The sequence below is a fragment of the Triticum dicoccoides genome, chromosome 3A (genome assembly GCF_002162155.2).
Source record: "Triticum dicoccoides isolate Atlit2015 ecotype Zavitan chromosome 3A, WEW_v2.0, whole genome shotgun sequence".
Lineage (NCBI taxonomy): Eukaryota > Viridiplantae > Streptophyta > Magnoliopsida > Poales > Poaceae > Triticum > Triticum dicoccoides.
Window position 1 is genome coordinate 661,407,111 of NC_041384.1, and position 23,301 is coordinate 661,430,411.

The 23,301-nt window shown below is 45.5% G+C and overlaps 1 protein-coding gene across 1 annotated transcript; it reads right to left on the reverse strand.

Moving 5' to 3' along the window:
• Positions 1-3,101: 3,101 nt before the first annotated feature.
• Positions 3,102-4,948, reverse strand: LOC119270041. Its single transcript, XM_037551990.1, has 4 exons — positions 4,792-4,948; positions 4,145-4,333; positions 3,823-4,068; positions 3,102-3,373 (listed from the first exon to the last, which is right to left on the reverse strand). The coding sequence occupies exons 1-4, from the start codon at positions 4,795-4,797 to the stop codon at positions 3,317-3,319; spliced, it is 498 nt and encodes a 165-aa protein (XP_037407887.1). The 5' UTR covers positions 4,798-4,948; the 3' UTR covers positions 3,102-3,316.
• Positions 4,949-23,301: the final 18,353 nt, after the last annotated feature.

Here is a 23,301-nt window from a genome sequence, read left to right on the forward strand (position 1 = left end):
GGGTGCAGCACCGCCGGCGTTGACGTTGTCGCCCATGTCGTCGAGGACGAGGTTGCCGAGGTCGGGGAAGAAGTCGTCGTTCGCGAAGTCGTCGCTGCCAGCAGTCGCGCGAGTGCGCTCCCCAAAAACCTGATCGCCCCTCTCCCGTACAGGATCACGAGAGGCGGGGTTCCGGAAGAAGGGATGGAGAAGACTTGCTTGGCGGCGCAATGATCTGGAACGGTGGTGAGAAACCATACGAAACCGCGTCCGCTAGGGTAGACATCTGCCTGACTATATAGTGCGGGCCGGGTAGGTCGTGGGAGTAAACCCCACGTCCGAGTCGTCACGATCCAAAAGAATCGGAAACGGTTCAATAATTAACGCGCCAATAATTATTAATTAATGACTCATTAATTTTCCCATGCAGCAAAAATATAGACAACGTGCATAGCTCTGTCATCGGCTCGGCTCAATCCCGCAACCCGCGGCGAGGCGAGCGAGGAGGAGGAGCGCGCGTGTAGGTCTCCTCTTCTCATGCTCATACAAGTGGTAGAAGAGTTCACCTTATAAAGAGGTGCAACTCTCTCTCAACTTCCGGGATGGGACTAAACTTTAGCCTCACTCACTCCACTTACATGTGTGCATGAATGGGCTAAGAGAATTTCAGAATTTTAGTTAGGCTTTGGGCCAAAGGCCTACTAGCAAAATTCCAACAAAAATTGCCTTTTGTCAAATTATTTTTCTTTGGGAATACACCCACAAATACGGTATATGGATCCCACCAAAAGAAGCCTTTTGTCGGATGGTACGCGCTGCCCGTTCTGTCTCTCAAACTAACTCATCCATTTATTCCATCTTTGCTAACTTAAAATCATTCATATTCATATCTATTAGACCAAAATTTCGACTTCAAAAATTTATATAAAATATAAATATGAACTCCTGTCGCAAAGACTTTTAAAACAAGACAGATTTTGAATACATTTAAATCAGTCCAAAAGATCATCAAACATATTTCACAAAAAACACATCTATTTCAATTCCACATTTAAAAAACAATATATTCCACTATTTTGAAATAAACTTTTACAAGATTTTAAATAATCTATTTCAGAAGTTCTCATTTCAGTTTCATATTGTTTCCATTTTCAAAACCCGCATTTTCACTTTTCACTTTCACTGCTTGTTTCACAAAAATCAGATATTTTTTAATTCCATGTTTTGGAATAACATATTGCACTCTTTTAAAATGAAATGCTATACATTTCAAAATAATCAATGTCACTAGTTAACATTTTAATTTCGTATTGTTTTCATTTTCAGAAGACACATTTCACTTTCCATTGGCTTTTTCACAAAAAGCACGTCTATTTCAATTGCATATTTTTTAAATGGAACATTTCACACTTTTGAAATAAATGTGTACTCATTTTAAAATAATCAGTTACACAAGTTGACATCTCAGTTTCATATTGTTTTCATTTTCAGAACCCACATTTCACTTTTCACGGTTTGTTTCACAAAAATCACATATTTCAATTTCACTTTTTAAAAATAACATATTTTCACACTTATGAAATAAACTATTACACATTTTAGAATAATCAGTTTCACAAATTGGCATTTTAGTTTCATATTTGGGGTAAATAGGTTTCTAGTGAAATAGGTTGGTTTCACATTTTTCTAGCTAAAAAAGGTTTGTTTCACATTTTTCTAGTGAAATAGGTTTGTTTCACGTATGGAATGTAAAATGTCAACAATTAAATTTTATTGAGGTTTGATCTTGTTCTGAAGGTCCTGGCAGAAGGAGTTCAATTATATAAAAAAATAATTCTGAAATGGAATTTTTGTTTAAGAGATATGAACGATCCAAATTATGAAAAAGAAAATTAAAGTGATGGAGAAAGATGTGTATCATGCATGTTTCCTTTTTCTGACTATGGTAGAACCCACCCAGTGGTGTGTCTCCAAATACGTAAAAACGTTAAAGGTAAGTGTGCAATACATACATATCCAATCGTAGTGGGTCCTAGTCACACAGATCTCAAAGAAAATGAATGGTGGTAGTTGTACCACTAGGTAACGTTAACGCGCAAAGTGACTTCGTGGCTACGCGAGTTGCAAGGTCGCTGGCTCCTGGGCCAGCTCAGTAGCGTTTCAGTCTGCTCTAGTTTTTCTAATTTTTAGTTTTCTTCATTTTTTTCTTGTGGTTTTCAGATTTTTTTAATCTCTTTTCTTCTCATTTTTACTATATTGCACTTTCTTTGGCCTTTTTTTCATTTATAAATTTATTTTTATACATGAACAAATGTGTCACATATTTTTGAAACACGGTCTTTTCATTATATGTTGAACAATTTCTTATATATAGTTAATATTTTTTAAATATAGAATGAACATATTGTTGTAACAGTGAACATTTTTGAAAACAAGCTAAACATTATTTGAATATATAACGTATATACAATGTTTTTATAAATTTTTTACTTTAAATTTAATAATACATTTTCTATAAGTATATATTCTGGAATTTTAAACGTATTAGTTAATGTATTATTTTTGTTAGAAAATTAGATAGCCTAAATAGGCCGTTGTACTTTGAGCACATTTTTAGGTCCCAAATAGGGGGTGTCACCAATTCAGGGTTGTGCTACTGTTGTCCTCCATATCAAGCAATGATCCAGGGGTGATGGAGTACGTCTTCTTGCACTAAGGTGCGCTTGCTTGTGGGAACCTCCCTTGACCATCCCCTCTTATGAGTTACTTACGACATGAGAAGCCTTATGAAGAGATAGTGATGCCTGCTATGACACCACAGATGTTGATGTTTTTCCTACAAACTTGATCAAATGTAATAAGGTTTAAGGTAAAGATAATTCGAATAGGGCACATTTTGAGTTTGTGGGAATCGAGAATGGCACAACATTTTGAGATTGTGGGAGTCGAATATGTGCTCACCAACATCTTCAGTGAGCAGGCTTGTGTCCTTCATCACTGGATAATCCATGAGATGGTTTCCAGGCCTCACCAACATTTTCGCGAGGGCCAAATCATGAACATTGTGAATTCAAACACATGATGAAATATTTCCTGATGAAATGCTGTGAGGAGGAAGCAGATGCGGCGAAAATGAAAGTCTGATTTTATTGATCGTTATTATGTGCGGAGGGAAGGAGACCAAGCAGCAATTGGTTTCCATTACTTCCATATATTATCGTAGCAGCAGCAGCAGTAGACGATGTACATACACAAACACAACTCGGCCGATCTTAGTTTCCTAATAACACCAAACTCTGGAACTCTGGATAAGAAGTCTCGGATATCATTGTTTGATTCAGGCGATGCAGTTGAGGCCCAGGCACCCTCCCAGCAGGTTCCTCAGCAACTTCTTCTGCAAGCACAAAACACAAGATTCATCACCGTTAGATCTGGTCGATCTTGCCACAATCCACAACATTCCAACACTCTGGTCGATCTTGCCACAATCCACAACATTCCAACACTAGCCTATTTTTTCTTTTGAGTTTTTTTAGTACTAGCTAATTAGCCACCACTTTTGCCAAAGCAAAGTCGTACGAATTATCCTAAGAAAGCAAGAAGAGACATTTGCAAAAAGTTGAGATTTTATCTTTCTGGAAAGGAAAAGAAGTTCTCTTCAGATTATCCATTATCTTCTTATCCTAAAAGGTTTGCGTCAATCACATGACGGGAAACTAGCCAAAGCAAGTCCATTTCTTTTCATCTTTTTGGCGTCTAAAAGTAAATCCACTTGGCATCCAAAAAACTCCACCAATCACGTGACAGATTATTAGCAAAAATGAAAAGGGTATGAGCACTTGCCTTCTGCACCTTGCAGATGACGTTGGGGGAGATCTTGTAGAGGTCCTCGTCCACCGCCGCCGCCGCCGCCGCCTTCTTGGCCTTGGGCTTCTTCCTCCTCTGCTGCTGCTCCTTCTTCCCTTGCTGGCGGTTCTGCTGCTGCTGCTGCTTCCTGCCCCCCTTCTTCCTCCTCCCGGCCACAGCACCGGCACCGGGGTTTGCGTTCGGCTTCTCGTCCTCCTCCCCCTTCTTCACTCGGACGACGCACTGCATTTTCACATTGATCGTCAGCTGCTGAAAACTCAGTTGATCTGGAAATAATGCTGTTGTGTGTGAGTCCGACCTTCTTGTAGGTGTAGGGGTTGGCGGCGAAGTGTGGCACCTTGAAGAGGTCGACGTCGTCCTCCCCTGCCTGCGCCGTGAAGAAGAAGGTGGCCGCCGGCTCGAAGTACTGGGTCACGGGCATCTCCTCCCACATGTTCCAGTCGCCGAACGCCGGGATTTGGCGCCACTTTCCGCAGTCATCCTGCGCCTGACACAAGACCAAACAATGGAACCAACTTGCTTAAATCCCTGTGCGCATGGTCTTCTTCCTCAAGCAAGAACCAAAAAAGAAAGAATGTTCGGCTGGAGCAGAGGAATCATGGAGGTCGAGAACAAGAAGCATTGTGAACAGTGCCGGTACGTATGATCTAATTAAGAAGGAAACGCAAAACTTTCAGGTGCTCTGAACAGTTGTATCCGATGCAGAACATGCACTTTGCTGGGGGGGAAAATGGCCTGCTGCTACGAGCGGCCATAGTACTGCGTTACAGTGGAAGAGAACACATCCACCAGCAGCGCACATTGCAGAAGATAAAGATTCGAACCCCAAACTGTGTGGCGTCGCGAGATTCAGCTACAAGTACTGAAGCAGCAGTGCACACCCTACAGCAAAGGAGGAGAATGAAAGAAGAGCATCTCCATGCATGCATGCAATGCAAGGCTCACCTCCATCTCGCAGCTAATGACAAGCTGAGGAAGAAGAAGGAGGAGAAGCAGCCACGAGGAGAAGAGCAGGGGGCAGTCAAAACACTGGTGGCACGGGCAGAGGAGCACGGGGCAGGGGTGTATACATAGCCACCGGAAAGGCTGGACCGGGGCAAAGAGAGAGAGAGAGGGAGGGAGATGGAATGTGGGGGCGCGCACGTTGTACCGCCCGAAAAACTTTACGAAAAGCCGGCGAGAAAGAAAGCAGGCAAGGCAGGCCGTGTTTGCTCGCTATGCGGCCAGAGGCAATGAGTACTGTGCTCCTGCATCATGCCCCTACTCATTTGACTCGTGAGCCACGCACGACACTCGACACACGCCCCCTCGCTTTCCGAGCTGCTGTCCCTAGCGTTCGCACTCATATGATGCCGCTCTTTTCCCTGGCCGGCGCCAGCTCGCCCGGTCCAAGTCATGAGATGAGCAGGAAGACTTCATTATTTACCCCCTCTCTGTCTTTCACTGTCTGTCTCTCACTGCCGCTGGGCCTAGGCTGGGGCGTGGCAGCAAAGGCGAGCGCTTTTGGCAACAGGGTGTTGCGGCCGTGATGATAGGCGATGAGTGTGCGTGTGTCGCATGCTCTTGTCTTTGTCACCCGCCCGTCCGGCCCGGCGGGCAGGTGCTGCGCGCATGGCATGGTGAACGGAAAAGCGGCCGCTTTTCCCTTTGGAACCGCGGCCAAAATCGCCATGATTCTTGGGGCTCCGCGCGGGCGGGCCTGCACGCTTTGCCGCTTTGCACCGGCCGGCTCGCGGTTAACGGACGGGGAAAGGAGGACTGGCTTCACTAATTTATCATCTACCGTGTGGTACTTGCTTGCTTTGCTTGTGGGTTTTGAAAGGAGGGCGTACTTGCTTATCTTACCGGCGGTGGCTTTTGAAAGGGAAAAATGGGTCGTGGATTGGCGAGGAATAATGGCGTTCGGCGTGTAACGTGCACAGTCGATTTGTTGAGTGAGGGTGGCGAGCCCTTTTAAAAGTCACTCGGGGTGTCGTCGCTAACCAGAGCACACGCATGGTTTGGTGCCAAACTTGCATGATTGCGGTGTGCACCTGCGTTTACTGTGGCTTTCGGTAAACAGGTTTCTAAGCAAGCGGCTTAGGAAAAGTTCCGGAAGGCGGTGGCCCTGGGTTGGTAACTATATTACTGTCTCTAACGACCGTGGCCCTCAGCTGGCGACTCTCTTTTTCTCTGCCCGTATGAGCTCCATTTTTACGATTCTTCTCACGGGTGAACCAAAGTTTTGCCCACATGATAAGTATCACGGTCAGGTACATGACGCTCCGGTCCTAGTGGTTTTAGATGGCAATTCTAGTCACGCAAGGATGGTAAATTTCAGACACACGTCAAGTTTCTGTAAAAAAATAAACCGAAGCACCAAGGTTGACATGCTTGCCAACTAAAATTGACATCCTCGCATCATTAGACTAGCCGTTGGAAAAGTTTGACGTTGTCATGTGCTCGTATCCGACGTGTGGCATTTATCAGGATCCTTTTGCCCAAATTATAAGGGACACACGTCAGGTGCGTGGCACTCCGGTCCAAACTTTATTGAGTTTTGAAGTATCTGAGAAGATCTAGAGATTTTTTAGAATTTTCTTAGAACAATACCTGACTTTATTGATTTAGTAAAGCATAGAAATGGACGGTCACTCTGGCGGCATCTGCATCTTGAACTGTTGAAGGACACACACAATCATAATTCATCTTTGTCCATTCTGGGTCTTCTAAAAGCTCCTTTGTCGAGTACGTCGCCCTATGGAGGTGCCTACGCAGCTATGCTGGACTGTGCTCACCAATACACCGATATGGAGTTTAGGGGCTGTTTGGACACACAATCATAATTCATTTTTGTCCATTCCGGGTCTTCTAAAAGCTCCTTTGTCGAGTATGCCTACGCAGCTACGCTGGACTGTGCTCACCAATACACCGATGTGGAGTTTAGGGGCTGTTTGGTTCTCAGTCTAAGGTTGCCACGCCTAACCTTAGTAACGCCATAACATCTTAGGCATGTGTTTGGTTCATTGCCACACTTGTGGCTTGCCACACTTTTTTAGTTATATGGCCCACAAGTCATAGATTCAATTTTTTGCCAAATCTTGCCACACTTGTGATGGCCATTTTGTTAGCCACACTTTTTGTGGCTGCCACGCTTTGCCTAAGGTTAGTTATGGCAAAGTTAGTACCGCGAAGTCTTGTTATCGCGCATCGTTTCAGGGTTCAATCACGGGAACACACTCGCGCAACCAGTGGTGGATCTAGAATTTTGAAACAAGGTGGTCCACGTTGAAATTTTTTTGACCACAAATATGATATGTCATTGGCGGATATAGGATTTCAAACTTGGGTGTTCAAAATAAACAACAACAGAAGTTGTTCCATGTCATATCTAAAAGGTCTAAGTAGCAAGAACTTTTTTTGCATCATATTGATGATAACTCGAATATCTTAAAGAAATATAAAAAAATGAAGGTAATTTACTACACAATCAAATAATCTGTCATGGTTAGGAAAAATGCATCACATCAATATCCTTTACTTGCAGAAATATTCCCGTGTGGAAAGTGAAACAAAAACCACTTTTCATGTAGCAATGGTGGCGTCAATGTGACAACGGTGCTGTAGCAAAATCAATGAGTCTGAAGGAATCAATGGAACGAGTGCTGAGTGTCGGCCTAATAAGTGTATTGGGCCACAGTGCAGTGCTGAACTGGTACTAGCTACTGATGGGCTTTTTACCTTTTTTTACCACTCTATGTCTCCTATAGTATATGGGCTGATCTAAAATTCCAGGGTGGGCCACGGCCCACCCTGTCCACCCTCTAGATCCGCCCCTGGGCGCAACACTTGGAAAATTGGGCCCCTCTCAACATAAAGATCTTTCTTTGTTCAGCATCACAAGATCATGGTGGACTGTTGATCGTCTTGACAGGCGCGACCTACCTCATGAGCGGCATTGTGTCCTATGCTCCCAGCACGAGGATATCCTGCACCATCTGCTTATTGGGTAACGTTATCTGAAGTGTTACAAACCCTCAGCGCGTCCCCCTCGTCGCCCCCTGCTAGGGAGACTCGGGCGGAGATCGCATCTGCGCCGCCGGGCTACCTCCCCCACGTCCTCCCCTCTGTCGCTGCCGGAGGAAGCCACAGGGTGAAGGATATCCCTCCCGTGTCCAGATCGGGTGAGGCAGGTCATCCATCAGGGTCGGGGCGCCTCTCCCAGATCTGGGTCGCGGCGGCGCGGCAACTCGCCTCCGACGACGACACAAGGCGGCGGCGTGGTGGCGAACGGAGGCGGTGGAGCTGCAGGCAACGTGGGAGTCCGGGTGGTGCGGGCCACTGGCGCATCCACGTGGTCACAACGGCCATGATGGCGGTGGCCGGCGGCGGAATGTGGCCGGTGGCAGCAGGTGAAGCTTGGGCTGCCCGCGGCGACATAGCGTGGTGTTGTCCTTGTGCAAGGCGAATCTGCACCGGCGATCTGCTGTGGTTCGGATCAGAGACGGTGACGAGCGCGCGGGATCCCTCTCGACGGCTCTCACGGTTTGCAGAGGTGGGATGGCAGCCCTCCTCTCAGGCTCCAGTGGTGGCACCCACAGGTAGTGGCCGGTGTGCCAAGGGCTCCCACGGTGGCAGTGCTGTTGCGGATGGTTGTCGGATCTAGATGGCTAGATCTGGGGCTTTGAAGGCGGTCAAGACAGTGCACCGGTTTGTCGGCTGGATTACTTGGGATAGATCCGGGTGAAAACCTAGTCTTCGCCCGGTGACCGAAGCCGGTGATGACTACGCCCTTGCATCGTTTCCTTCTTGAAGGCATCATCGAGGTGAAGCTCCCAGCTCCTCCCGTTACCTCCGGGGGAAAACCTTAATCAATTGATCAGAATGATGGCAGTGCTCTCGTGTCGTTCCCTCCTTGGAGGCGTCATTCTTGGAGGTGTGCATTGGATCGAGGGACCGGTGGAAGGTTTTACTGTTTTACTGGTGGAGCGGCGTTTCTTGTTCGCATCGGCGATGTGGAGTCTCGGCGGCGTGGCGCAGCAGGGTCTCATCAATGGATGTGTGATGATGGACGCGCGTAGGGAGGCGGCGTTGTCTGACGTCGTGGTGGCGTTGACTGCAGGCCTGACAATTGATGCGTCTGAAAGTGCAACTATCCCTAGGTCGTTTTGGTAATTCCTAACAACATATAGCTCATTGAGCTAATGCTATTTCAAGATTAATATCTCAGGAAAGCTCAATGATTGGCATGGCATGGATGAGAAAAGTGGACCGCTCAAAATGCTAATGACAAAGGATTGGCTCAAGCTCAAAGCTCAAGACTCTACATTTTCTGTTTTAGTGATCCAAGATCACATTGAGTCTATAGGAAAAGCCAATACTATCAAGGAGGGATGAGGTGTTGCTTAATGAGGTTCTTGCTCAAATGCTTAGTGATATGCTCTAAAACCCTCAACTACTTTCTCACATCCACATATGACCTAAACCAAAAGTCAAACTCGGCCCCACCGATTCTTTCTATCCGGCGCCACCGAGTTTCAAATGTCATACCACTGCCACAAACCCTAGGCAAATCGGTCTCACCGAGATGGGGTTGTAATCTCTCTGTTTCCCTTCGTAACGTTTCGGTCTCACCGAGATGAGCGATCGGTCCCACCGAGATTGCAATGTAAACCCTCTGTTTTCCCTTCGTAATGTTTCGGTCTCACCGAAATGAGCGATCGGTCCCACCGAGTTTACCTGACCAACTCTCTGGTTAGCTTATTACCAAAATTGGTCTCATCGAGTTTGTGTAATCGGTCTCACTGAGATTACATTATGCCCTAACCCTAATCATATCGGTCCTACCGAGTTGCATGTCGGTCCCACCGAAAACCCTAACGGTCATTAGCTTTGCTGAATCGGTCCGACCGAGTTTAACCATTCGGTCCCACTGAGTTTGGAAAGTTATGTGTAACGGTTAGATTTTGTGTGGAGGCTATATATACCCCTCCACCTCCTCTTCATTCGTGGAGAGAGCCAACAGAACAAACCTACACTTCCAACCTATATTTTCTGAGAGAGAACCACCTACACTTGTGTTGAGACCAAGATATTCCATTCCTACCGTATGAATCTTGATCTCTAGCCTTCCCCAAGTTGCTTTCCACTCAAATCTTCTTTCCACCAAATCCATATCCTGTGAGAGAGAGAGAGAGTTGAGTGTTGGGGAGACTATCATTTGAAGCACAAGAGCAAGGAGTTCATCATCAACACACCATTTGTTACTTTTTGGAGAGTGGTGTCTTCTAGATTGGCTAGGTGTCACTTGGGAGCCTCCGACAAGATTGTGGAGTTGAACCAAGGAGTTTGTAAGGGCAAGGGGATCGCCTACTTCGTGAAGATCTACCGCTAGTGAGGCAAGTCCTTCGTGGGCGATGGCCATGGTGGGATAGACAAGGTTGCTTCTTCGTGGACCCTTCGTGGGTGGAGCCCCCCGTGGACTCGCGCAACCATTACCCTTCGTGGGTTCAAGTCTCCATCAACGTGGATGTACGATAGCACCACCTATCGGAACCACGACAAAACATCCGTGTCTCCAATTGCGTTTGAATCCTCCAAACCCTTCCCTTTACATTCTTGCAAGTTGCATGCTTTACTTTCCGCTGCTCATATACTCTTTGCATGCTTGCTTGAATTGTGTTAAGATTGCTTGACTTGTTCAAAGTTGCTAAAATCTGCCAAGAACTAAAACTGGGAAAAGGCTAGATTTTTATTTGGTCAAGTAGTCTAATCACCCCCCTCTAGACATACTTTCGATCCTACAAGTGGTATCAGAGCTTTGTCTCCATTTGCCTTGATTTTCATAGCTTTTGGAAGTCATAGCCTTGGTTTCACAACCTAGGAGAGTATGGCGTCTAGCGAGGGAAATTACCACCGTAGAGGTCCTTACTTTGATGATACTAATTTTGCTAGTAGGAAGCATAAGATGAAAATGCATATTCTTGGACATGACCCCGCCGTTTGGGCTATTGTGTGTGTTGGCTTGCAAGGTGAATTCTTTGATGGGAGAGAACCAAATCGTGAAGCTGCCACAGAAGAGTTGAAGATGCTGCAATACAATGCTCAAGCTTGTGATATCCTTTTCAACGGATTGTGCCCCGAAGAATTCAACAAAATCAGTCGTCTTGAGAATGCAAAGGAAATTTGGGATACTTGATTGATATGCACGAAGGTACCGACTCCGTCAAGGAATCCAAGTTGGATGTGCTTCAAAGTCAACTTGACAAGTTCAAAATGAAGGATGGTGAAGGTGTCGCTGAAATGTACTCTAGGCTTACTCTTATCACAAATGAGATTGCCAGCTTAGGAAGTGAAGAGATGACCGACAAATTCATAATCAAGAAGATCCTAAGAGCCTTGGATGTAAAATACGATACCATGTGCACATTGATCCAAATGATGCCAAATTACAAAGATCTCAAGCCAACGGAAGTCATTGGAAGAATTGTTGCTCATGAGATGTCACTCAAGGATAAGGAGGAGCTCCATAACAAGTCAAGTGGTGCTTACAAAGCCTCATGTGAAGCTCCCACATCATCAAGTGAGAAACAAACCTTCAATGAAGAATTGATCCTAATGGTGAAGAACTTCAACAAGTTCTACAAGAATAGAAGCAAAGAGAGAAGTTTCAAGTCAAGGTCCTACAATGACAAAAGATCTTCTAGTCGAGAGCGAAACTGCTACAATTGTGGAAGACCCGGACACTACTCCAATGAGTGTACGACTCCCCACAAGAGAAGAGAAGATTCTCCCAAAAGAAGAAGTAGAAGAGAAGAATCACCATCGAGGGAGAGAAGGAGTAGGGATGATCGTTATGAACGAAGACCCTCCCGGAGAAGCAAGGATTCGGAAAGGAAGTACAAGTCATCAAGGAGCTACACAAAAAAGACATCAAGCTCATGTTGGTGAATGGGTATCCGGCTCCGACTCCGACAATGACTCCGAGAGAAGCTATCACTCCGACTCCGAATATACTCAAGATGAAGGTGTTGCCAGTCTAGCACTTGTGTCAACCAACTCCTACGACATATTTGATTCACCAAATGAAGGAATTGGAAGATGCTTCATGGCTAAAGGCCCAAAGAGAAAGGTGTTTACAAGAGCCTTGCCGGGAGTAAGCAATTCGAGGAAATTGTACGCAAGGAAGGAAGGCACCGGAAGAATCAAGGTATTGGTTTTGAACGAAAGTTCAATGCCAATGGAGTTGAGTGGGAAGAAGATCAATACCCCAAGACGAAGTTTGTTCCTCAACAAGAGAAGTATGATCCTACTTCTTTCAAAGGGACACAAGCTCAAGATGATCTTCCACCACAAGACCACAAGCAAAAAGGCAAGGACAAGCTTCAAGAGGAGATTTATGCATTTGAAGAAGCTCCTAAGGCCTTGGTCAAGTGGGTTCCCAAGACTACATCAAGTTCCACTTCATCAAGTACAACTACAACTCCGAGGATTCCCATCAAGATGGTGTGGATCCCGAAGAAGAAGAACTAGAGAGTTCTTGAGGGTGACTCCGCCAACATACTTCACTCTTATCATTTTGGCAAGAACAAGTGCAATCAACTTCCACATCTTGCACTAGTTCAAGGAGTCACAAACCCTCTTGTTGGTAAGACAAGGGACAAGGTAACCTAATGCTCTCATAGACATCATCTTGTGTGTGCATCACTCTATGTCTATGTATATCCTTGTTTGTTCCTTGTGGGACTAACCCGTGTAGGTATTGAAAGTGCAACTCACTCCAAAGGATAGCTCCGAATGATCTACATCGACTTAGAGCATCCACATCTTCAACACCTACATGAAGTCATCATCGACAAAACCCAAGGTTATTTCATCCCTCTTAGGGGGGATATCACATCTAGGGGGTGCTTTGCTCTAACAATTGAGTTAAAGCAACTCTAATGATGTGAACACAACAACGCTTTATGTAAAAGTGGTAACCCCACTTGTGCTTAAACGATGAGTATGACCTATGATCAAATGTTCTCATTTGACTCCTAAGTCAATACACTCATATATAGATGACCTAGTCATCGCCAATTGCTTGATAGATGCTAGAATTGTTTGTGCATGCTTTGCCACATATTTCATTTGTCATTTTATTGTGTGAGCATGCTGGTTGCATAATTTACTAATTCGAGTGTTGGGGAACGTAGCAGAATTTAAAATTTTCTACGCATCACCAAGATCAATCTATGGAGTTATCTAGCAATGAGGGAAAGGGGAGTGCATCTACATACCCTTGTAGATCGCGCGCGGAAGCGTTCAAGAGAACGGGGTTGATGGAGTCGTACTCGTCGTGATCCAAATCACCGATGACCGAGTGCCGAACGGACGGCACCTTCGCGTTCAACACACGTACGGTTGGGAAGACGTCTCCTCCTTCTTGATCCATCAAGGGGAAAGGAGAGGTTGATAGAGATCCAGCAGCACGACAGCGTGGTGGTGGAAGCAACGGTGTTCTTGGCAGGGCTTCGCCAAGCTCAGCGAGAGGGAGAGGGAGGCGCCAGGGGCTAGGGTGCGGCTGCCCTCCCTCCCCCCACTATATATAGGGCCCCTAGGGGGGCGCCGGCCCTAGAGATTGGATCTCAAGGGGGGGCGGCAGCCAAGGGGGGTGGCTTGCCCCCCAAGCCAAGTGGGGCGCCCCCCACCCCTAGGGTTTCCAACCCTAGGCGTAGGGGGAGGCCCAAGGGGGGCGCACCAGCCCACCAGGGGCTGGTTCCCTTCCCCACTTCAGCCCATGGGGCCCTCCGAGATAGGTGGCCCCATCCGGTGGACCCCCGGGACCCTTCCGGTGGTCCCGATACAATACCGGTGACCCCGAAACTTTCCCGATGGCCGAAACTGGACTTCCTATATATAATTCTTCACCTCCGGACCATTCCGAAACTCCTCGTGACGTCCGGGATCTCATCCAGGACTCCGAACAACTTTCGGGTTACCGCATACTAATATCTCTACAACCCTAGCATCACCGAACCTTAAGTCTGTAGACCCTACGGGTTCGGGAGACACACAGACATGACCGAGACGACTCTCCGGTCAATAACCAACAGCGGGATCTGGATACCCATGTTGGCTCCCACATGATCCTCAATGATCTCATCGGATGAACCACGATGTCGTGGATTCAATCAATCCCGTATACAATTCCCTTTGTCAATGGTACGTTACTCGCCTGAGACTCGATCGTCGGTATCCCAATACCTCATTCAATCTTGTTGCCGGCAAGTCACTTTACTCGTACCGTAATGCATGATCCCATGATCAACCACTTGGTCACATTGAGCTCATTATGATGATGCATTACTGAGTGGGCCCAGAGATACCTCTCTGTCATACGAAGTGACAAATCCCAGTCTCGATTCGTGCCAACCCAACAGACACTTTCGGAGATACCCGTAGTGCACCTTTATAGTCACCCAGTTACGTTGTGACGTTTGGCACACCCAAAGCACTCCTACGGTATCCGGGAGTTGCACGATCTCATGGTCTAAGGAAATGATACTTGACATTCGGAAAAGCTCTAGCAAACGAACTACACGATCTTTGAGCTATGCTTAGGATTGGGTCTTGTCCATCACATCATTCTCCTAATGATGCGATCCCGTTATCAATGACATCTAATGTCCATAGTCAGGAAACCATGACTATCTTTTGATCAATGAGCTAGTCAACTAGAGGCTCACTAGGGATGTGTTGTGGTCTATGTATTCACACATGTACTACGATTTCCGGATAACGCAATTATAGCATGAACAATAGACAATTATCATGAACAAGGAAATATAATAATAACCATTTTATTATTGCCTCTAGGGCATATTTCCAATAGTCTCCCACTTGCACTAGAGTCAATAATCTAGTTACATTGTGATTAATTGAACACCCATGGAGTTCTGGTGTTGATCATGTTTTGCTCTAGGGAGAGGTTTAGTCAACGGATCTGCTACGTTCAGGTCCGTATGTACTTTACAAATATCTATGTCTCCATTTTGAACACTTTCACGAATGGAGTTGAAGCGACACTTGATATGCCTGGTCTTCCTGTGAAACCTGGGCTCCTTGGCAAGGGCAATAGCTCCAGTGTTGTCACAGAAGAGAGCCATCGGGCCCGACGCATTGGGAATGACTCCTAGGTCGGTAATGAACTCCTTCACCCAGATTGCTTCTTGTGCTGCCTCCGAGGCTGCCATGTACTCCGCTTCACATGTAGATCCCGCCACAACGCTTTGCTTGCAACTGCACCAGCTTACTGCCCCACCATTCAAAATATACACATATCCGGTTTGTGACTTAGAGTCATCCAGATCTGTGTCGAAGCTAGCATCGACGTAACCCTTTACGACAAGCTCTTCGTCACCTCCATAAACGAGAAACATATCCTTAGTCCTCTTCAGGTACTTCAGGATATTCTTGACCGCTGTATAGTGTTCCATGCCGGGATTAATTTGGTACCTTCCTACCAAACTTACGGCAAGGTTTACATCAGGTCTGGTACACAGCATAGCATACATGATAGACCCTATGGCCGAGGCATAGGGGACGACACTCATCTTTTCTCTATCTTCTGCCGTGGTCGGGCATTGAGCCGTGCTCAATCTCGTACCTTGCAACACAGGCAAGAACCCCTTCTTTGACTAATCCATATTGAACTTCTTCAATATCTTGTCAAGGTACGTACTTTGTGAAAGACCAATGAGGCGTCTCGATCTATCTCTATAGATCTTGATGCCTAATATGTAAGCAGCTTCTCCAAGATCCTTCATTGAAAAACACTTGTTCAAATAGGCCTTTATGCTTTACAAGAATTATATATCATTTCCCATCAACAGTATGTCATCCACATACAATATGAGAAATGCTACAGAGCTCCCACTCACTTTCTTGTAAATGCAGGCTTCTCCATAAGTCTGCGTAAACCCAAACTCTTTGATCATCTCATCAAAACGAATGTTCCAACTCCGAGATGCTTGCACCAGCCCATAGATCGAGCGTTGGAGCTTGCACACCTTGTCAGCATTCTTAGGATCGACAAAACCTTCTGGCTGCATCATATACAATTCTTCCTTAAGGAAACCATTAAGGAATGCCGTTTTGACGTCCATTTGCCATATCTCATAATCATAGAATGCGGCAATTGCTAACATGATTCGGATGGACTTCAGCTTCGCTACAGGTGAGAAAGTCTCATCGTAGTCAACCCCTTGAACTTGTCGATAACCCTTAGCGACAAGCCGAGCTTTATAGATGGTTACATTACCATCCGCGTCTGTCTTCTTCTTAAAGATCCATTTATTTTCTATGGCTCGCCGATCATCAGGCATGTCAGTCAAAGTCCATACTTTGTTTTCATACATGGATCCTATCTTGGATTTCATGGCTTCCAGCCATTTGTCGGAATCTGGGCCCGCCATCGCTTCTTCATAGTTCGAAGGTTCACCATTGTCTAACAACATGATTTCTAGGACAGGGTTGCCATACCACTCTGGTGCGGAACGTGCCCTTGTGGACCTACGAAGTTCAATAGCAACTTGATCTGAAGTTTCATGATCATCATCATTAACTTCCTCTCTAGTCGGTGCAGGCACCTCTGGAACATTTTCTTGAGCTGCGCCACTCTCCGGTTCAAGAGGCAATACTTCATCAAGTTCTACTTTCCTCCCACTTACTTCTTTCGAGAGAAACTCTTTCTCTAGAAAGGACCTATTCTTGGCAACAAAGATCTTGCCTTTGGATCTGGGGTAGAAGGTATACCCAATAGTTTCTTTAGGGTATCCTATGAAGATGCATTTTTCCGATTTGGGTTCGAGCTTTTCAGGTTGAAGTTTCTTGACATAAGCATCGCATCCCCAAACTTTTAGAAACGACAGCTTAGGTTTCTTCCCAAACCATAATTCATACGGTGTTGTCTCAACGGATTTCGATGGAGACCTATTTAAAGTGAATGTGGCAGGCTCTAAAGCATAGCCCCAAAATGACAGTGGTAGATCGGTAAGAGATATCATAGATCGCACCATATCCAATAGAGTGCGATTATGACGTTCGGACACACCATTACACTGAGGTGTTCCAGGCGGCGTGAGTTGTGAAACTATTCCACATTTCCTTAAGTGCGTGCCAAATTCGTGACTCAAGTATTCTCCCCCACGATCTGATCGCAAGAACTTGATTTTCCTATCACGTTGATTCTCAACCTCACTCTGAAATTCCTTGAACTTTTCAAAGGTCTCAGACTTGTGTTTCATTAAGTAGACATACCCATCTCTACTCAAGTCATCAGTGAGGGTGAGAACATAACGATAGCCACCGCGAGCCTCAACACCCATTGGACCGCACACATCAGTATGTATGATTTCCAATAAGTTGGTTGCTCGCTCCATTGTTCCTGAGAACGGAGTCTTGGTCATTTTACCCATGAGGCATGGTTCGCACGTGTCAAATGATTCGTAATCAAGAGACTCCAAAAGTCCATCTGCATGGAGCTTCTTCATGCGTTTGACACCTATGTGACCAAGGCGGCAGTGCCACAAGTATGTGGGACTATCATTATCAACCTTACATCTTTTGGTATTTGTTGGAAATATGCCCTAGAGGCAATAATAAATTAGTTATTATTATTTCATTGTTCATGATAATCGTTTATTATCCATGCTAGAATTGTATTGATAGGAAACTCAGACACATGTGTGGATACATAGACAACACCATGTCCTTAGTAAGCCTCTAGTTGACTAGCTCGTTGATCAATAGATGGTTACGGTTTCCTGACCATGGACATTGGATGTCGTTGATAATAGGATCACATTATTAGGAGAATGATGTGATGGACAAGACCCAATCCTAAGCCTAGCACAAGATAGTGTAGTTCGTTTGCTAAAGCTTTTCTAATGTCAAGTATCATTTCCTTAGACCATGAGATTGTGCAACTCCCGGATACCGTAGGAGTGCTTTGGGTGTGCCAAACGTCACAACGTAACTGGGTGGCTATAAAGGTACACTATAGGTATCTCCGAAAGTGTCTGTTGGGTTGGCACGAATCGAGATTGGGATTTGTCACTCCGTGTAAACGGAGAGGTATCTCTGGGCCCACTCGGTAGGACATCATCATAATGTGCACAATGTGACCAAGGAGTTGATCACGGGATGATGTGCTACGGAATGAGTAAAGAGACTTGCCGGTAACGAGATTGAACAAGGTATCGGGATACCGACGATCGAATCTCGGGCAAGTACAATACAGCTGGATAAAGGGAATTGAATACGGGATTAATTGAATCCTCGACATCGTGGTTCATCCGATGAGATCATCGAGGAACATGTGGGAGCCAACATGGGTATCCAGATCCTGCTATTGGTTATTGGCCGGCGAGTTGTCTCGGTCATGTCTGCATGGTTCCCGAACCCGTAGGGTCTACACACTTAAGGTTCGATGACGCTAGGGTTATTAGGAAGACTTGTATGTGATTACTGAATGTTGTTCGGAGTCCCGGATGAGATCCCGGACGTCACGAGGAGTTCCGGAATGGTCCGGAGGTAAAGATTTATATATGGGAAGTTGTTGTTCGGGTTCCGGGAAAAGTTCGGTTTTTTCCGGTATTGTACCGGGAAGCTTCCGGAAGGTTCCGGAGGATTCCGGAGGGGTCCGGAGGTCCGGAAATGTTCCACCACGTCCAATACAGTAGCGTGGGCTGTAGGGGGCGCCCTAACCTTAATGGCCAAGGGCACCAGCCCCCCCCCCCCAAGGCCCATGCGCATGGGAGAGGGGAAACCCTAAGGGGGAGGGCCTCCACTTGACTTGGGAGGCACTCCTCCCCCCCTTGGCCACCGCCCCCAACCCTAGATGGGATCTAGGGAGCCGGCCCCCTCTCCCCCCACCTATAAATAGTGGAGGGGTGGGAGGGCGGCCACACCCTTGAACCTGGCGCAGCCCTCCCTCCTCCTACACCTCCTCCTCCTCCATAGTGCTTGGCGAAGCCCTGCTGGAGAACCACGAGCTCCATCACCACCACGCCGTCGTGCTGCTGCTGGACTCTCTTCCTCAACCTCTCCCTCCTCCTTGCTGGATCAAGGCGTGGGAGACGTCTCCGTTCCGTACGTGTGTTGAACGCGGAGGTGCCGTCCGTTCGGCGCTAGGATCATCGGTGATTTGGATCACGACGAGTACGACTCCATCAACCCCGTTCACTTGAACGCTTCCGCTTAGCAATCTACAAGGGTATGTAGATGCACTCTCCTTCCCCTTGTTGCTAGATTACTCCATAGATTGATCTTGGTGATGCGTAGAAAATTTTAAATTTCTTCTACGATCCCCAACAGTGGCATCATGAGCTAGGTCTATGCGTAGTTTCTATGCACAAGTAGAACACAAAGCAGTTGTGGGCATCGATATTGTCAATTTACTTGCCGTTACTAGTCTTATCTTGATTCAGCGGCATCGTGGGATGAAGCGGCCCGGACCGACCTTACACGTACTCCTATGTGAGACTGGTTCCACCGACTGACATGCACTAGTTGCATAAGGTGGCTAGCGTGTCTGTCTCTCCCACTTTAGTCGGATCGGATTCGATGAAAAGGGTCCTTATGAAGGGTAAATAGAAATTGGCATATCTCGTTGTGGTTTTGGCGTAGGTAAGAAACGTTCTTGCTAGAAACCTATAGCAGCCACGTACAAACTTGCAACAACAATTAGAGGACGTCTAACTTGTTTTTGTAGCATATGTCATGTGATGTGATATGGCCAAAAGGATGTGATGAATGATATATGTGATGTATGAGATTGATCATGTTCTTGTAATAGGAATCACGACTTGCATGTCGATGAGTGTGACAACCGGCAGGAGCCATAGGAGTTGTCTTAATTTATTTATGACATGCGTGTCAACATAAACGTCAAGTAATTACTTTACTTTTTTGCTAAAGCGTTAGCCATAGTAGTAGAAGTAATAGATGACGAGACAACTTCAAGAAGACACGATGATGGAGATCATGATGATGGAGATCATGGTGTCATGCCGGTGACAACGATGATCATGGAGCCCCGAAGATGGAGATCAAAAGGAGCAAAATGATATTGGCCATATCATGTCACTATTTGATTGCATGTGATGTTTATCATGTTTTACATCTTATTTGCTTAGAACGACGGTAGCTTAAATAAGATGATCCCTCACTAAAATTTCTAGAAAAGTGTTCCCCCTAACTGTGCACCGTTGCGAAGGTTCATTGTTTTGAAGTACCACGTGATGATCGGGTGTGATAGATTCTAACGTTCGAATACAACGGGTGTAAGCCAGATTTACACACGCAATACACTTAGGTTGACTTGACGAGCCTAGCATGTACAAACATGGCCTCGGAACACGGAAGACCGAAAGGTCGAGCATGAGTCGTATAGAAGATACGATCAACATGTAGATGTTCACCGATGTTGACTAGTCCGTCTCACGTGATGATCGGACACGGCCTAGTTGACTCGGATCATGTTTCACTTAGATGACTAGAGGGATGTCTATCTGAGTGGGAGTTCATTAAATAATTTGATTAGATGAACTCAATTATCATGAACATAGTCTAAATTGTCTTTGCAAATATGTTGTAGATAAATAGCTCATGTTGTAGCTCCCTGTTTGACTGGGTCCGTAGTCCGAGGAGTGTCCTCACTACTACACAGAAGGCCTACGTCTTTGATGCACCGCTCGATGTGCAAACCCTTACAACATTGTCTGTGGATGTTGTGAACACCTGACAGACACATCCTGATGACTACTTGATAGTTTAGTGCACCATACTTTACGGCTTAGAATCGGGATTCCAATGATGTTTTGAACGCCATAGAACATATGAGATGTTCCAAGAGCTGAAATTGGGATTTCAGGCTCATGCCCGTGTTGAGAGGTGTGAGACCTCTGACAAGTTCTTTTGCCAACAAGATGGAGGAGAATAGATCAGCTTGTGAGCATGTGCTCAGAATGTCTGGGTGCTACAATCACTTAAATCAAGTGGGAGTTTAAACATCCAGATAAGATAGTGATTGATAGAGTTCTCTAGCCACTATCACTAAGCTACTAGATCTTCGTGATGAACTATGACATGCAAGAGATGTAATTGATCCCGGAGCTGTTCGCGATGCTTAAGACCGCAAAAGGTAGAAATCAAGAAGGAGCATCAAGTGTTGATGGTTTAACAAGACCACTGGTTTCAAGAAGGGCAAGGGCTAGAAGGGAAACTTCATGGATGGCAAACCAGTTGCCGCTCCAGTGAAGGAACCCAAGGTTGAACCCAAACCCGAGACTAAGTGCTTCTATTGTAAGGGGAACGGTCACTGGTAGCGGAATTACCCCAAATGCATGGTAGATAAGAAGGCTGGCAACTTCAACAAAATTTATACGTGTTATTAATGTGTACCTCACTAGTACTCATGGTAGCACCTGGGTATTAGATATCGGTTCAGTTACTATTATTGGTGACTTGAAGCAAAAGCTACGGACTAAATGGAGACTGGCTAAGGGCGAGGTGACGATGTGTGTTGGAAGTGTTTCCAAAGTTGATGAGATCACCATCGGACGCTCCATCTACCTTCGGGATTAGTATTGAACCTAGATAAATGTTATCAGGTGTGTACGTTGAGCATGAATATGATTAGATCATGTTCATTGCAATACGGTTATTCATTTAAGTTAGAGAATAATGGTTATTCTGTTCACATGAATAATACCTTCCATGGTCATGCACCCTATGTGAATGGTTCATTGAATCTCGGTCGTGGTAATACACATGTTCACGCCAAAAGATGTAGAGTTAATAATGATGGTACCACTTTCTTGTGGTACTGCCGCTTAGGTCATATTGGCGTAAGATGCATGAAGAAACTCCATATCGATGGATGTTTGGAGTCACTTGATTTTGAATCACTTGACACATGCGAGCCATGCCTCATGGGCAGGATGACTAAGACCCCGTTTTCAGGTACAATGAAACGGGCAGTGACTTGTTGGAAATCATACATGCTGATGCGTGTGATCCAATGAGAATTGAAGCGTGCGGTGGATATCGCTATTTTCTCATCTTCACTGACGATTTGAGTAGATATAGGTATATTTACTTAATGAAGCACAAGTCTGAAATGATTGAAAAGTTCAAGCGATTTCAGAGTGAAGTTAAGAATCATCATAACAAGAAGATAAAATTCCTATGATCTGATCAATGAGAATATCTTAGTTATGAGTTTGGCAATCACTTAAGACATTGTGGAATTGTTTCACAGTTGAAGCCACCTGGAACACCACAGGGTAATGGTGTGTCTGGACGTCGTAATCGAACCCTATGAGATATGGTGCGATCTATGATGTCTCTTACCAATCTACCGTTTTAATTTTGAGGTTATGCGTTAGAGACAGTTGCATTCACTTTAGATAGGACACCATCTAAGTCCGTTGAGACAACATCATATGAACATTGGTTTGGCAAGAAACCAAAGTTGTCATTTCTTAATGTTTGGGGATGCGATGCTTAGGGATTCAGCCGGAGAAGCTCGAACCCAAAGCGGACAAACACATCTTCATAGGATACCCAAGGGTGACAGTTGGGTATACCTTCTATCTCAGGTCCGAGGGCAAATTGTTTGTCGCTAAGAACGAGTCCTTTCTCGAGAAGGAGTTTCTCTCGAAAGAATTGAGTGGGAGGAAGATAGAACTTGATGAGGTTGTTGAACCTTTACTTCAACCAGAGAGTGATGCAACACAGAAAGATGTTTTCTGTGGCGCCTACGTTTGTTGAATAGGAAGTTAATGATAGTGATCATGAAGCTTCAGATCAAGTTGCTATCGAACCTCGTAGGTCGACAAGGATATGTACTACTCCTAAGTGGTACGGTAATCCTGTCTTAGATATCATGTTGTTAGACAACAATGAACCTACGAGCTATGGAGAAGCGATGGTGGGCCCGTATTCCGACAAATGGTTAGAAGCCATGAAATCCGAGATAGGATCCATATATCAGAACAAAGTATGGACTTGGTGGACTTGCCCGTTGATCGGCAAGCCATTGAGATAAATGGATCTTTAAGAAGAAGACGGACGTGGGCGGTAATGTTACTGTCTATGAAGCGCGACTTGTGGGAAAGAGTCTTTTCACAAGTTCAAGGAGTTGACTACGATGAGAATTTCTCAAGCGTAGCGATGCTTAAGTCCGTCGGAATCATGTTAGCATTAGCTGTATTTTTCGATTATGAAATCTGACAGATGGATGTCAAAACAAGTTTTCTTACCAGTTTCCGTAAGAAAAGTTTGTATGTGATACAATAAAAGGTTTTGTCGATCCTAAGGATGCTAAAAGGTATGCTATCTCCAGCAATCCTTCTATGGACTAGAGCAAACATCTCGGAGTCAGAATACATGCTTTGATAGAGTGATCAAAGTTTTTAGGTTTATACA